This window comes from Rhododendron vialii, chromosome 5a, assembly GCF_030253575.1.
Source record: "Rhododendron vialii isolate Sample 1 chromosome 5a, ASM3025357v1".
In the NCBI taxonomy this organism is placed as follows: Eukaryota; Viridiplantae; Streptophyta; class Magnoliopsida; order Ericales; family Ericaceae; genus Rhododendron; species Rhododendron vialii.
In genome coordinates this window covers 35,253,272-35,267,098 of record NC_080561.1, presented here as the reverse complement: position 1 = coordinate 35,267,098, position 13,827 = coordinate 35,253,272, and the positions used below count along the sequence as shown (strand labels likewise).

The following is a 13,827-nucleotide window of genomic DNA, read 5'->3' as shown; positions in this document are numbered from 1 at the left end:
TTTTAATTTTAATGGGTCCTGGCTCTGCTAGCCCCTAAAACGGCAACGTTTGGCTTATAAAAAATTCTCACCATCAATTTGTAATCCTATGGAGCAGAAACATAATTATGAGAGCCTTAGAGACAAAATTTGATTATGTCTCTTTAGAATAATATGATCAAAATAAAAAGATCTTCACACCCGTTTAAACGCATTAAAAATTGAAGTATTTAATTTTTTAACCATATTTTTTAATATATAAACGTTCTAAAACAATTAAATCCTCAAATTTTCACTCCGTTTGAATCGGTGCAATTTGAATCGGTGCAAAAATCTTTTTATTCTGATTATATTGACAAGATCTTTGCACCGATTCAAACGGAGTGAAAATTTAAGCATTTAATTTTTTTAGACCGTTTATATATATTAAAAAATATGGTTAAAAAATTAAGTGCTTCAATTTTTAATGCGTTTGAACGGGTGTGAATATTTTTTTATTCTGATCATATTATTTTAATTTATTTCTTTATTTAATTACTCATATCTTTTTAAGGCCTTTCAACAAAACACCCTAAAACTTATTTTTTAGTTCTAAGACTTTCTTAGGATGTCCATTGAAAGGCCTTGGAACCAAAAATTTATTACGACCATTTAAGATGAAATGATCAGAAAAATAACAACTTTGCACCGGTTCAAACGGATTGAAAATTGGAACACTTATTTTTGTAACTATATTTTTTAATCCATAAAGGAGAAAAAAATAGTCGGATAAACATGATCAATTGAAACACTTTTTTTTTCTCTCTCAATTACTTTAAAAAATCTAGAATTAGACTTGAACCTATTATGCAAGAAAGAATGAACAAATTTTTTAAATGTAAGAAATAATAGTTTGATTAGTAACATGGATTGAAAATTGAAACACTTATTTTTTACACCGTTTATATATTAAAAAATAGTTAAAAAATATGTGTATTAAAAAATTTACTACGACCATTTAGGATGAAATATTTGGAAATTGAAACATTTATTTTCGTAACTCTATTTTTTAATCTATAAAGGACAAAAAAAGAAAAATAAAACAGTCGTATAAACATGATCAATTGAAACACTTTTTTTTTCATAATTACTTTACAAAGCCTAGAATTAGACTTGAACTTATTATTAAAGAGAAAAAAAATTTAAACTAGAAAGAAAGAAAAAGAAATAAAAAAAATAAAAAATCAAACTGGAATGGAAAGAAAAGGAAAAAAAAGAAAGAAGGAAAGAAACTGTAAAAAAAGAAAGAAAGAAAAGGAAGAGAGAGAGAGAGAGGCGGGGGTAATTCCGGAAAAGGGGAGTTGGGGCCGGGGGTGTGTGTGTCAGGGGAGGGGGAATAGCAGCTCTCTTTTCCCTCTTTTTTTTCCCCCATTTTTTTTTCCCCTGATGAAGACATTCATATTCAACTCAACAACCTAGAAAATGAAAATTATGGTGATTCATCTGGGCCTTTTCAGTACCATGGATGATGGAGGAACTTATAAAGACTCTACTCTTGATGATAGGGTTTACGAGTGAGTTTCTGCCAAAAAGTTTGTTTCCAGACTAATGGCTATAGACAAGTTATTTTCGCTAAATGGACTTTTACTTTATGTATGTGAGGTGAATGACCTACGTCGAAATCCGTATGTTGTGAACGTTAGCCCATTTAGTCCGTTAAGACAATAGGGAAAACCCTTACACGTTGAATTTGTGAGATTGCATACGCTTTGGGTTTAGAAGTAGGACCAATGAACACAAATAACATCTCTTGCTTAGCTCCAGTTTTAGTGATTATTAGTACTAGGTTTTGGCCCCGTGTGATGTACGGTTGCCGTCTGCTCAGTAATCCAGTCGAGACCCAAATTTTTTTAGAGTGAGCTAACATTTTTCTTAGAACAGCGAGAAAGGCCGGTATAGCATCATTGTTAGAAAGAGGTCTATCCTAACTATGTTGGCACCACCGCCCTAACCAGATCATCTAGCTCCCAATTAATCACCAGGAAAAAGGAAAAATGAGTTGACAAGCTGCCCATTCAATCGTCAAAAGGACACAAAACCCGAGTACGAAAACACCTCGGTACATTTCAAAATTAATTTAAAGCCGACAACAATATAGATTCCTAAATGGTCTATAGATTGACAACAAACTCGGTCATCACATGCAGTAGCAGAACCAACTTCGTAGCGAAGTCGAACCTGATCGCAGTGGCAGCAGAACAAAAACAGAACCTAGTCGCACAGTTGCAAGGGCTAGGCTACCATGGTGTTTGGTTGGCAAATATGCCCCGGATCAGTAGTACAAAACGTCTATAAACATCCCAAAAGGAAGGATTAGCCATCAGGTTGTTGTCAATCGGTAATCCAATGGAACATAGTACAAGCACGCCCAAGTATTACTATTCCCTTGCAATATCCTGCAATAGTGTTACGATCAAATATGGTCGAAGTCACGAAAACCTGTACCAACCTTTATAGTGGAAGTAACATTGAGAGATGACTGTAAATTTTGGAGGCACCGGGAAGGTTAATGAGGCATCCATATCAAATTGATCATCAACTTGCTCTAATTAATTCCTAATTAATACTCCTTTCAAGTTGGGTGTCTGGAACTTTTACATGGGATTCATGGGAAGTGACCCTTTGTTTGGTTTTGATCATTTCTCCTGTATTCACACGAAAACATTTACCGTTTTTTGAATTTTTTTTTCCTCCCGCAGGTTATATTTCGTATTGGTGAAACAACGAATGGGTCCCATTTCAACTTGCTGATCTCCACTGTGATGTAGGCTTGGCCGCGGAAGATTTAACTCAAGCAAATTATGAGGTACTTTGTTGTGATGCCGGTGCCGGTGATCTTGATCATAGCTCTAGCATTCTACATTTTCTTTAGGGAGCGGGCCCCGGGCCCGGGCCCAAGTGGCGAGAGTTCCCCAGTATCCAGCTCCCCCACAGGGACCTCCTCAATTTCGTGGCCCTATGAAATGAATTTGCGGTACAAAGCACGTGGTGGTACAAAATATTTGCATCTCCAGTTGAATGGAATCCTTGTGTAATAAGCTGATAATTTTAATCGTACAAGTTATTTGAATTTTCTTAGCAATGGAATGGTTTTTTTTTTGTTGTTTTATTTGATTATAAAAGACTTCTCTTTGCTAATAATTTTCCCTAAACCAAACAAAATCATTGTACCCTAATGTTCTTTTTCTTTTCCAGTTTTTGAGATCAAATCTTCCTCGAAATCAACTTTGAGAATTTTCAAGGTGCAAAGACACGATCCAATTCTTTTGCAAATGTCAATCTACATATGTTCCAGAAAACTAAATCTACATTGACAGTAGTGTAATTTCAGCTCAAATGTATGCTCCATACAGAAACTTACAATAACTTCAAAAAACAAAGCACGACATCAACGGTCCCTTATTTGTCCAGGCTTTCTATCTCTATCATCAACAGAAAGACAAAGAAGAATCTTCTAGATACATAATCAAAGATAGGGCCGTGAAGTACCGTGGTTGTCATCATCATCAAGAATGAGTTTGACTCCATTGTTCTTGAGAGAATTTACGATGGCCCAAATCTTAGTCCTGTTCTTGAAACCTTTTTTCTCAACCTCTTTGTTAACATCGACATGGATACCTCTCCCATGTCCATGCTCTAGACCCTCCACCTTGAGCCGCATTGCCAACACATCTCCCACAACTGTCGCTGCCTTTGCATTGCAAGACCTACCACACTCCAATGTGCTCTTCAGGGACTGTTCCACTGTGGACGCTGACGTGACAATCTGTCCGTTGTTTCTGTCTACAACATTTGCTGTGATGTACTTTAGCGATATGAATAATCTTAGCACGTACCTCTTCAGAACCGTCATGTTATGGACCTAGAATGCTCTCTTTCACAATGGAAAGTAACCAGATTTGAAAGTGAGAGGGTTGCAAAAAGCAGGATAAGACAATAAAGTTAAAAACTTGAAACAAATTTTTTTTTTTTTTTTTGAAAATTTCAGTTATCTAAATCTGCAAAGAGAACAAGTGGTGTTTAATTCAACTGCTTAATTTGACATACAAACAAAATCGGGAATATAACAAATTGTGGTAAGTTGCACCGAAACAATTAAATATTAAAATCTATTTATAACTCCTCCCAGAAATGACAAACACCATTAATATAGCTGAGGTCTAAAGGGAGTGGGACTCAAATGAGAATGCTGGAAATGCTACAAAATGTTAATTTCAAATCAAAGCCTGAAACAGACAGTGCTTTGAAGTTTCGAAGTAAAATGGCTACCAGGCTATGCAATTTAATTTGCTACCCTGATTGTAACAGCAGCACAGTAGTTATCCCAAAAACCCCTTCTCTATAGTAGATGGAAGAAGGGAAGAGCAAAATATTTGAATTTCGTTTCAGAAAGGCCATGCAAAGGATTAGAACATAGAAACTGATTCCATGAATACTGGACAGAAGCCAGATCACATATCTAGCAAAAATGGTACTTAAAGTCTGCAACACAGTTTAGCATAGTGAAGCTTCAAGTGAAAAGATGGCACATGTCGTATTTACTCCCTTCCTGTCTTGCTAATTTTGTTGAAAGTGTGAGTTGGAATCAAAACCACATATTGACCAAAAACATATCTGAATGCATGCCAGTTGTCAAACAAGCAAGTTCCATTTTAACGACAAATCTCAACATTAAGTATAATTGAGTCCACTGAGCTAATTGTTGACTTTTTCTTATTGTACACTGAAATTATAAAGCAGCTTTCCTGTCATAACTACTTCTGTACCTGAGACTGAGAGTAAACTAAACAGCTTGAATCGATAAGCTTTAACCCAATTAGTTAAAGATTGTGCAAATGACGTAGCATTGACATTTATTCATAATTAGAGGAGTTCGTCAAGAATAAAAATCAAAAAGTCAGTTAAGGCTTTCTCCTGGGAACAAAATGGACATGAAAAATTGTACAAGATTTGATTTATTAGAGCTTGCTGGATTTCAAAAGAAAGGTAATTTACGGTCTACACTAGGAGTAACTTGAATTATGGCACTTAAAATAGATGGCCAATAGGTAGGAAAAGGGGTAGTGTTAATTTGTGTTGATTGCGCACATTTTGGGTCTGCAAAGTGATTGTTCGAGTTTTTTGAGCTAGTATTTGAGTCATTTGACTGATTCCCTCGTAAAAAAGAAAGAACAAAAAAGCCGAAGAGGACAGCAGTGCTTCACTCATGTTCACAGATATACAGTCCCAAAATGTCATTATTAACCACTTTTGAACAGTACCGGTGTGGGTGTTCTGAGGCTAGAGGAGAATATTATGGATCCCAGCAATCTAGACCTACCAAAAACCACATATTTGACACGAAATCATAACTTCGTCTAAATTAAACAAGAAAAAGCTATGTTCAGGAAATTACAATAACACCAATAACACTTACCTAGTAAATTAGAATTCATGATAGCAATCCATCAACTCATAAAAACATGAATTGAAAAAGAAACATAATCACAAAATCATGATTTCATCTTGCCCTAGGTTTGCTACATTAAAACTTCCTGGTTCTCCAGTTTTTTCCTTCTTTCCATGCATCACCTCCCTTAAGAATTATAACTGGGAAGTATAGTATAATTACATGAATCAGAAATTTATTGAGCCAAGAGAGAAACAAGAGACAAGGAGAGGACCACCCTCTACGACTAGGGAGACAAATTCAATATCAAATTAAGAGTGACTCAGAAAGCAGTGATAACACGAAAATAACTAGATGGAGTCACAAATTGAGTAAATACTAGCTCCACTCTAAGCTCTTGGCCAAACGAGGCATTAAAGAACATCTTATATAGATTTATTGACACGGTATATTTATCTTCCCTAGACTATTTAATGAGTAGATTAGCATGAGAAAACCAAAAAGCATCCCAATCTACATATTATGGCAACAACTTCAAGAATGATGTACGCTTAAGAACCAATGACAACTGTAAAACGTCCCGTGTCAGAAAGGGATACACTCAAGTCGGACAGCTCTTGAAACTCGTCTAGACATTTCATGTTTCTCTTACTTTGGAAAAATGAGAACCCGCACTTCGGATACTTGACAGAATCACATGTCAATTGTTAGAGATACTCGAAACACCTCGCGAGTTATAACAAATAAACCAGTGAAATTTGATTAAAATTTAAATCCAACCAATGTGACATTGTTCATATAAATCTCTCCTCCTTTAGGTTTCTAATCTTACACTTACAGTATCCAAAGCCCAAAACTTCTATTTCCTTCCTGACCTGATCATTCGACAATAGATAACCGACATTTTCGTTTAATATTTTAGCCTATAGTGTGTGCAAACATCATTTCCTTACTCTTTTGAGACAAAGAATTAACGCATTGGGAGGAAATTGGATTTCTCCACCAAATAACTTAAACTTTTCAACACGTAATCAACATATATCAGGCTCTGGCCGTCTGCATGTCCTGGACTAGCGACTCTTATCTCAGTTTTGGGTACGGAAAATTGGCATGCATACTTCTTTAAGTACCAATCAAAGAACTAGAAAATTATGTAAAAATTAGTACCAATCAAAGAACTAGAAAATTATGTAAAAATTTACATCAGTGTGTATGAAGCTTTATCACGAAGTATGAAAACAGAAACTAGAGCAAAGAAAACTCACCATAAAAAGAGAAGAATTCAATCGGCTGGTTGTACCGGTAACCCTAACATAAACCCCAAAACTCCCCAAATGGCCCCTTCATGACGAATCGAGTCAGAAATACCCAATTCTAACAACTGGGTTTCCACTAATTGGTTGAGTTGAGTCTCGATCGAGAAAGAGAGAGACGGGGTCACTGGTTCGATGACAGCTTGGACGGCGGGGTGATATGTTATCGAAGCAGTTTCATTTCGAGCAAGAGAGGTGCTAGCGACACATCGGGTGTGGCACACTTGAGACCCTCTCCGAGGAATGCATCAGAAGGCAAATGCATTTGGATCTATCATTTGTGTAGGTGTTGCATTTGCCTTCTGATGTATTTGTGCACCAAATTTTTGTATATTATTGATTTGTCTCGATCGACAAGAGGAATTTGAAAACTTTTTTTTTTTTTACTTCCACCCAAATATATTTAAAAATATCTAAGATAAAACACAAAGTATAAACATGTCAAAATATTGACACTAACCCGACCTGCTTAAAATCGTGTCATGTATTTTGAGTGAACTACATTTTCGGAAGAGGAAAGAGCTTGAGACTAGAGTGACTGGGGAAGTAAGCACTTTATAATACACTTGAACACAAATTTTACAAGATAATATCTAGGTAGGTTCTAGATTTTACACATGTGAAAAATACTTACAATAATTATTTAGAATATTTCTTAAGGCTTTTCTAGACATCATCTAAAATCTAGATATTCTAGAACTCTACTAGAAACTAGTACTAGTACGTTTATATCCCCTTCCTAAATATCTTCTTGATTTGGACTTTATTTTCTTGGGCCCAAATACTAAATCAAGTTTATGCTCCAACATTCTCCCTCTTAAAGCATAAAGTGAATTTACTCCAAGAGCATTCAATAATTTTTCCATTCTCTCTGTACTTTCCATTCACCATTCGGTGGATTACGTAGTAAAGTCATTGCTGCTTTCAATGTACTCCGTAGTAAATTTGCACTAGTTCAAGACTTCAAGTTGCATTATAAACTAAACTCGGAAGTGTCCGCTTTTATTGTACTAATCTCATGTTCCAGACAAGTTATAGGAAAACAATTATTATTCGTCCTCATATTCCTCTCCCACTTTATTTCCTTTTCTTTTTCTTCCTCCGCAAATCTAAGGTCCGAATTCAGCATTTAAAAAAGAATTGTTTGATTCTTGTTCCTCGTAAACCTAATTGAAAAATGCAGCATTACAACTGCATATGTCGCACATAACATCAAATGAAATTACAGAGACACACACGCGCAGAGAGAGAGAGAGAGAGAGAGAGAGAGAGAGAGAGAGAGAGAGAGAGAATTACAGTGAGAGAGAGCCGAGCGCCAAAAAGAGAGCAGACCGTCGTCGGAGATTACATCACCGGAGAGAGTAGGAGTCGTCGGGTTCTTCGTCGTCGGACGGATGACGCAACAGAGGGGTTTAATTGATCTGGGGAGAGTGGCAGAGTTGTCAGTGATGGGCGAGCGAGAGGGAGAGAGACCGTGCGAGAGGGAGACTCCAGCGAGGAACTCCGATATGGCTCACAGATCTGAAGTAGAAAAAGAGATCGAGATGGATTGTTGTCCATGATAACAATGGGAAAATTATCTGGTGCTTTGCACCTAGGAAATCAAGGCAATCCAACGGTCCAATATTGATTGTGAAAAAATTATCCGGTGCTTTGCACCTAAATTTTTTTTTTTTTAATTATCAAATTAATTAATATATTAGTTAAGGAATTTATTATTGGTTAATAGTGGAAAAAATATTTAATTGTATTGGATTTTGTAATTATATATTTAATCTAATCAATAATCTAATTTAACACTACACAAGAGCAAAAGAAAAAATAAGGTACGGTATAAATAAACTTAACATTTTACATTTCATAATAAACAAAATAGAAAAAAATACTCCTATAATAAAGCACTTAAAAAATGATTTTTTATATATTAAATAATATATTTAATTATTTTATTAATTAACTAAATTATTATTGATTATTTGTGAACAAAATTAATCAAAGTTGGAGGCCAAGTCATTATATAGTTAATCAAATGAATAATCTAACACTACACAAGGACAAATAAGTCATTTGATAGCTTTTTACATTATACATCCTTCCCTATACCCCAATTTATTCTCCATCCAAACCAAGTATTAATTTATCCCATTTTTCTAATACATCATCCAAATCATCTACTTTTTAATACACTCTCTATAAATATCACATCAATATGGGCTCCGTTCCAGAAAATAAAATAAGTACTTATTTTTTAAGAAGGCAATTTCAAGCTCAAAAATTATGTACTTACGCAAATTATTTTTCTATCAATATGGATCTTATTTGATAGATCTCATTAAGATTTTTAATACGGTGCAAAAAATTTTGAAAAATTATTTTTCATTTACATTATTTTTAAGTTTGAAAATATGAAATAAATATTTATTTTTTAAGAAGATGTTCTGAAATGAAGCCTTATTCTCCTTCATAAATAATACACCCAAAACTCATACCACATCCAATCGAGCCCTTATTGTACCCAAGAAAAGAAATGGTCAGTTGGCCTTCTCGAGAGAAAAATGGCATGCTTGGCCAACTGCATCACTTAAAGTTATTTTTTTTAGAGTGAGCTAACATTTTTCTTAGAACAGCGAGAAAGGCCGGTATAGCATCATTGTTAGAAAGAGGTCTATCCTAACTATGTTGGCACCACCACCCTAACCATATCATCTAGCTAGCTCCCAATTAATCACCAGGAAAAAGGAAAAATGAGTTGACAAGCTGCCCATTCAATCGTCAAAAGGATACAAAACCCGAGTACGAAAACACCTCGGTACATTTCAAATTAATTTAAAGCTGACAACAATATAGATTCCTAAATGGTCTATAGATTGACAACAAACTCGGTCATCACATGCAGTAGCAGAACCAACTTCGTAGGCTAGCGAAGCCGAACCTGATCGCAGTGGCAGCAGAACAAAAACAGAACCTAGTCGCACAGTTGCAAGGGCTACCATGGTGTTTGGTTGGCAAATATGCCCCGGATCAGTAGTACAAAACGTCTATAAACATCCCAAAAGGAAGGATTAGCCATCAGGTCGTTGTCGGTAATATTCCAATGGAACGTAGTACAAGCACGCCCAAGTATTACTATTCCCTTGCAATATCCTGCAATAGTGTTACGATCAAATATGGTCGAAGTCACGAAAACCTGTACCAACCTTTAGAGTGGAAGTAACATTGAGAGATGACTGTAAATTTTGGAGGCACAGAGAAGGTTAATAAGGCATCCATCTCAATTGCCTGAACTGTAGAATCCCACATCATCTTCTTGACCAACTTCCTCTTGGGTGGTGTTTGAGTCACTCCGACATCTTTTTTCTCCACCAAAGCTTTCCCAATCACGGTTTTCTTGGCCAAAGCTTCTGCAACTTTTGAGGACTATTATAGTGATTAGTACAGTGGAGAGACTGATGACTTAGAGGAGGCATGTATGGCCGCAGGAGCACAGGAGGCGGCACTGAAACTTCTTCCAAGGCTGTGGCCAAGAAAAAATCCTTAGTGAAATACAAACAGATTTTCTGATTTTGGCCATAAACAGATTTTGTTCTCATATCCAAAACAGATCTAATTATTAATTTTGATCGGCCATAAACAGATTTTGCTCTGATGATATAGGGTCTAATAACTTCAACCATCAGTGAAAATTAAACAGATTTTGGAACATTAATCAGAAGGTCATAGTGTCCAAATTTCATAATCACGGTGGCTAATTAAACTTGATGTTTCAAGATATGTTTTAAAATGAACAAAAAAGAGAAGACACTAAACTAATAATGCTTCTCTCGTCTTATGTGGCGCCATATAATGCACAAAAATGCCTTCTTCACCGAAGCAATATCAGCAAGGAAAATCTGTTTCAGAGGAGAGTGAGCCCGTGGGTTTTGGACTCATTGCGTTGTTGGGGCGGGGATAATGTCTAAAAATTAGATCTTGTATCATTTCCATGTTTGGTGGCTTTTGATGTTAACCGTGGTTTAAGCTCAAGGGGCCTACATATTATAAGGAACCAATTAAGGTGAGTGTGAGGGTGAACAAGATAAGACTCCGAAATTTTCGTTTGACCAAAAAAAAATAAAAATGGGACTCCTACTTTTGACATTTAGATTCGTATGTGAGCTTATACTGGTATGTTGCGGTATTGTTTGAGTTTTCTTTAGTTTTGGTCTTATTGGTTAAAAAGTGTAATGAGCTGATAGATAATCTTAACATTAATTATACAATTTTTTGAATTTTCTTACAAATGGAATGGTTTTTTCTTTTCTTTTCTTTTCTTTTCTTTTGTGTGTTTCCGGCCATAACGCTTCTAATCGCTAATAAATTTTTTCTGTACCAAACCAAATCATTGTACCCTAATGTTCTTTTTCTTTTCTATTTTTTGAGATCAAATCTACCTTAAAGTCAATTTTGAGAATTTCCAGGTGCAAGCAAAGACATGATCCAGTTCTTTTGCTAATGTCAATTTTGTGCTCTTCATGGCATACCTTGCTATGTTTTCCTTCCTTCTGTAACTTGGTTCTATTTTGAGTTCTGCAGTTCAAACGGGTTCCATTCTCCGAAATTCACCTGATTTGGCATACAAAGCCACTAGGCTTTTTTTCTGTCTTTATTAGGAAAAAAAAAAATCACCTTTGCTAGTTTTGCGCCAAATTTTGTGGATCAATGGTTCGTTTTGACGAGAGGAATTATGAAAGTAAAAATTTGTGATTCAAACTCAATTTTTTTTGAATAAAATTAAAAAGCTAAAAGATAGATTTTTTGGCTTATTTTCATCTTTTTATTAAAAAAAAATTGAGTTTGGATTATAAATTTTACTTTTCCGATTTATCTTGTGAAAACAAAACAGTAATCCACCAAAATCCAAGGCCAATCAGTTCCAAACATAGGTTGGGTGTTTACAATTCCATTCATCCTATGGATTACTCTTATGGATTACTCAATCCATAACCGTTGACAGAATAGTTGGAGAGTTGAGTATGCAAATTCCAATGTTTTTGGAATTTATTGGGAGCATGGCACCTAACTTTGTGGTAAAAAAGATTGAGGTTTCTTTTTGAACAGTAGATTGAGGTTTCTTGAGTCTTGGGAATTTCTAGTTGTAATCACCCCAAGCTACTGCAAAGCGCTAATTATATTTTTTTTGGTTGTCAACTCGACGGCAGATTATCCCATATATATAATAAAAGCGAAAACAAAACAACATACATGAAAAGTCAATCAGTTCTGATATCGGACCTAGTAGTCCGCTCATGGAGGTGGGTGGAGCACTGGCGGCCCTACAGCCCCTACAGCTTGACCTAGATGGTCACATGACCACCCCAAATTTTTGGTTTACTATTTGTCTTATTTCTAGTCTTTATTCAAAAAAAATTGCCTTTTTTGTTTTGTGCCAATTTTTGTGGATCATTGATTTGTCTCGATGAGATGAACTGAAAAAGCAAAAAATTATTACCCAAACTCAATTTTCTTGAATAATATAAAAAGCTAAAAGACAATTTTTTTTTGGTTTGTTTTGGACATTATTAAAAAAAAATAGAGTTTGGATCATAATTTTTTTACTTTTCTGATTTATCTCATGGTGCCGAATAAGTAATCCGCTAAAATTTGACAAACATTGAAAGGCGAAAAAAATTGAATACAGACAAAAAGAAAAGAAAAGGAAGAAACAAAATGGCTAATTAAGCCGGGCACTGAAAACTATTGATGTCAACTTGTAGAAACAAAGTGTGCTATGAGAGAAATACTTATTTACGGAGGTGCTGTAAACAAATGTTTAATGTAAACAATCATGACCGTCCAGAACAGTTGGAGTGTTGGGTATTCAAATTCCAAATGTTTTGGGAATTGGGAGCTTGGCACCTAACTTTGTGGTAAAAAAAAAAAAAATTGTGGTTTCTTGAGTCGTGGGAATTTCTAGCGGTAATCACCTCAAGGTATGCAAAGGCCTCGTTTGATAACAGTAATAGATGAATAGGATTCGTAAGAAGATGTGATTAGGATTGAGATTCGTAATGAGAAGAGATTGGTAATGAGAATGGATTGATAATGAGTATGTTTGTTTGGAATGAGATTAGATGATGAAATTATTAATATCATGTTTGTTTGAGATGGGATTGGATTGATAGAAGAAATTGGTAATGAGAAGGGGTTGGGTTCGGAATATGAATATCAAGTCCCACGGGGTATTGCTAATACCCCCTAAAGTCCGGCTTCCTCATTCCAATGGACTACGAATCCGAACCAATTTTGGAAACCAAACGCAGTATTATTAATACTTTCGGCTTAGTAATCCAATCCCATCTCATAAGAGCTTTATCAAACGGGGCCAAAGACTCTTCTCCACTCAAACCCTACCACTTTACTTCTCTTCATACATTTTTTTACTTGCTCGTCCAAGAATCATTTTGGTGGTTGGTCGGATTGACCTTAAGTCATGCGTTTGTTGTGTAGGTCAGGTGAAAGGCTAGACGAACCCGGCACAGGAGAGGTGATCTAATCTCGATCGACAAACCCCCAAATACTACACTTACTGAACTCAACAACTGTACAATTTGGATCAAACTTTTGAGCTCGTAATAGGTCATTTATCAAACACACATCCTACAAAAATCAAACTCGAATATGCTTTTAACGAGTCAAGCACAGCTCTGTACTGGTGTAGAAACGTGATGGGAGACAGTCAGACAGCCTGGTGTAGAAAACGTGATGGCAATCTTTCAATTTTTAAGTTACGTCATGGAAGCCAGCCAGGTGTAGAAAACGTGATTTTCCAATCTTTCAATTATTAAGCTATTCGTCAGTCAGTGTAAATTATTCCATGAAATACCCTATCCAAGTGATTTGGCAAAGTGGTTACAAGAAATCAACTAAAGGGATTTTCTTTCAAGAGATCCCAAGTTTAAATTTCGGCCAACCATTTTAAACTTCGGGGCCATCAGAAGTTTTTCCGGTCATTAATTTCAGTGTTGAGAATTAGCTACGTGTGCGCAAGTTGACCCGGATTTCTGATAGTAAAAAAATTCATAAAACACCCAAACTTGCCCATCAAAATACTTGTAACACGCATATTTG

At 35.6% G+C, this 13,827-nt stretch overlaps 1 protein-coding gene across 3 annotated transcripts; it reads right to left on the bottom strand.

The window, feature by feature from the left end:
- Nucleotides 1-3,305: 3,305 nt before the first annotated feature.
- LOC131327300 (uncharacterized) lies at nt 3,306-8,250 on the bottom strand. Of its 3 annotated transcripts, XM_058360400.1 has the most exons (3): nt 6,673-7,023; nt 5,280-5,334; nt 3,306-3,892 (listed from the first exon to the last, which is right to left on the bottom strand). In XM_058360400.1, exon 3 carries the CDS (start codon nt 3,869-3,871, stop codon nt 3,485-3,487), a length of 387 nt encoding a protein of 128 aa, XP_058216383.1. In that variant the 5' UTR covers nt 3,872-3,892; nt 5,280-5,334; nt 6,673-7,023; the 3' UTR covers nt 3,306-3,484. The 3 variants fall into 3 exon arrangements, with proteins under 3 accessions (XP_058216383.1, XP_058216382.1, XP_058216381.1); XM_058360399.1 differs by lacking the exons at nt 5,280-5,334; nt 6,673-7,023 and adding an exon at nt 8,017-8,250; XM_058360398.1 differs by lacking the exon at nt 5,280-5,334 and having other exon boundaries at nt 6,673-6,936.
- Between the last annotated feature and the right edge of the window lie 5,577 nt (nt 8,251-13,827).

Excerpts from the sequence above, each read along its gene's own strand:
- LOC131327300 (XM_058360399.1), bottom strand. The coding sequence starts at position 3,871 with ATGACGGTTCTGAAGAGGTACGTGCTAAGATTATTCATATCGCTAAAG.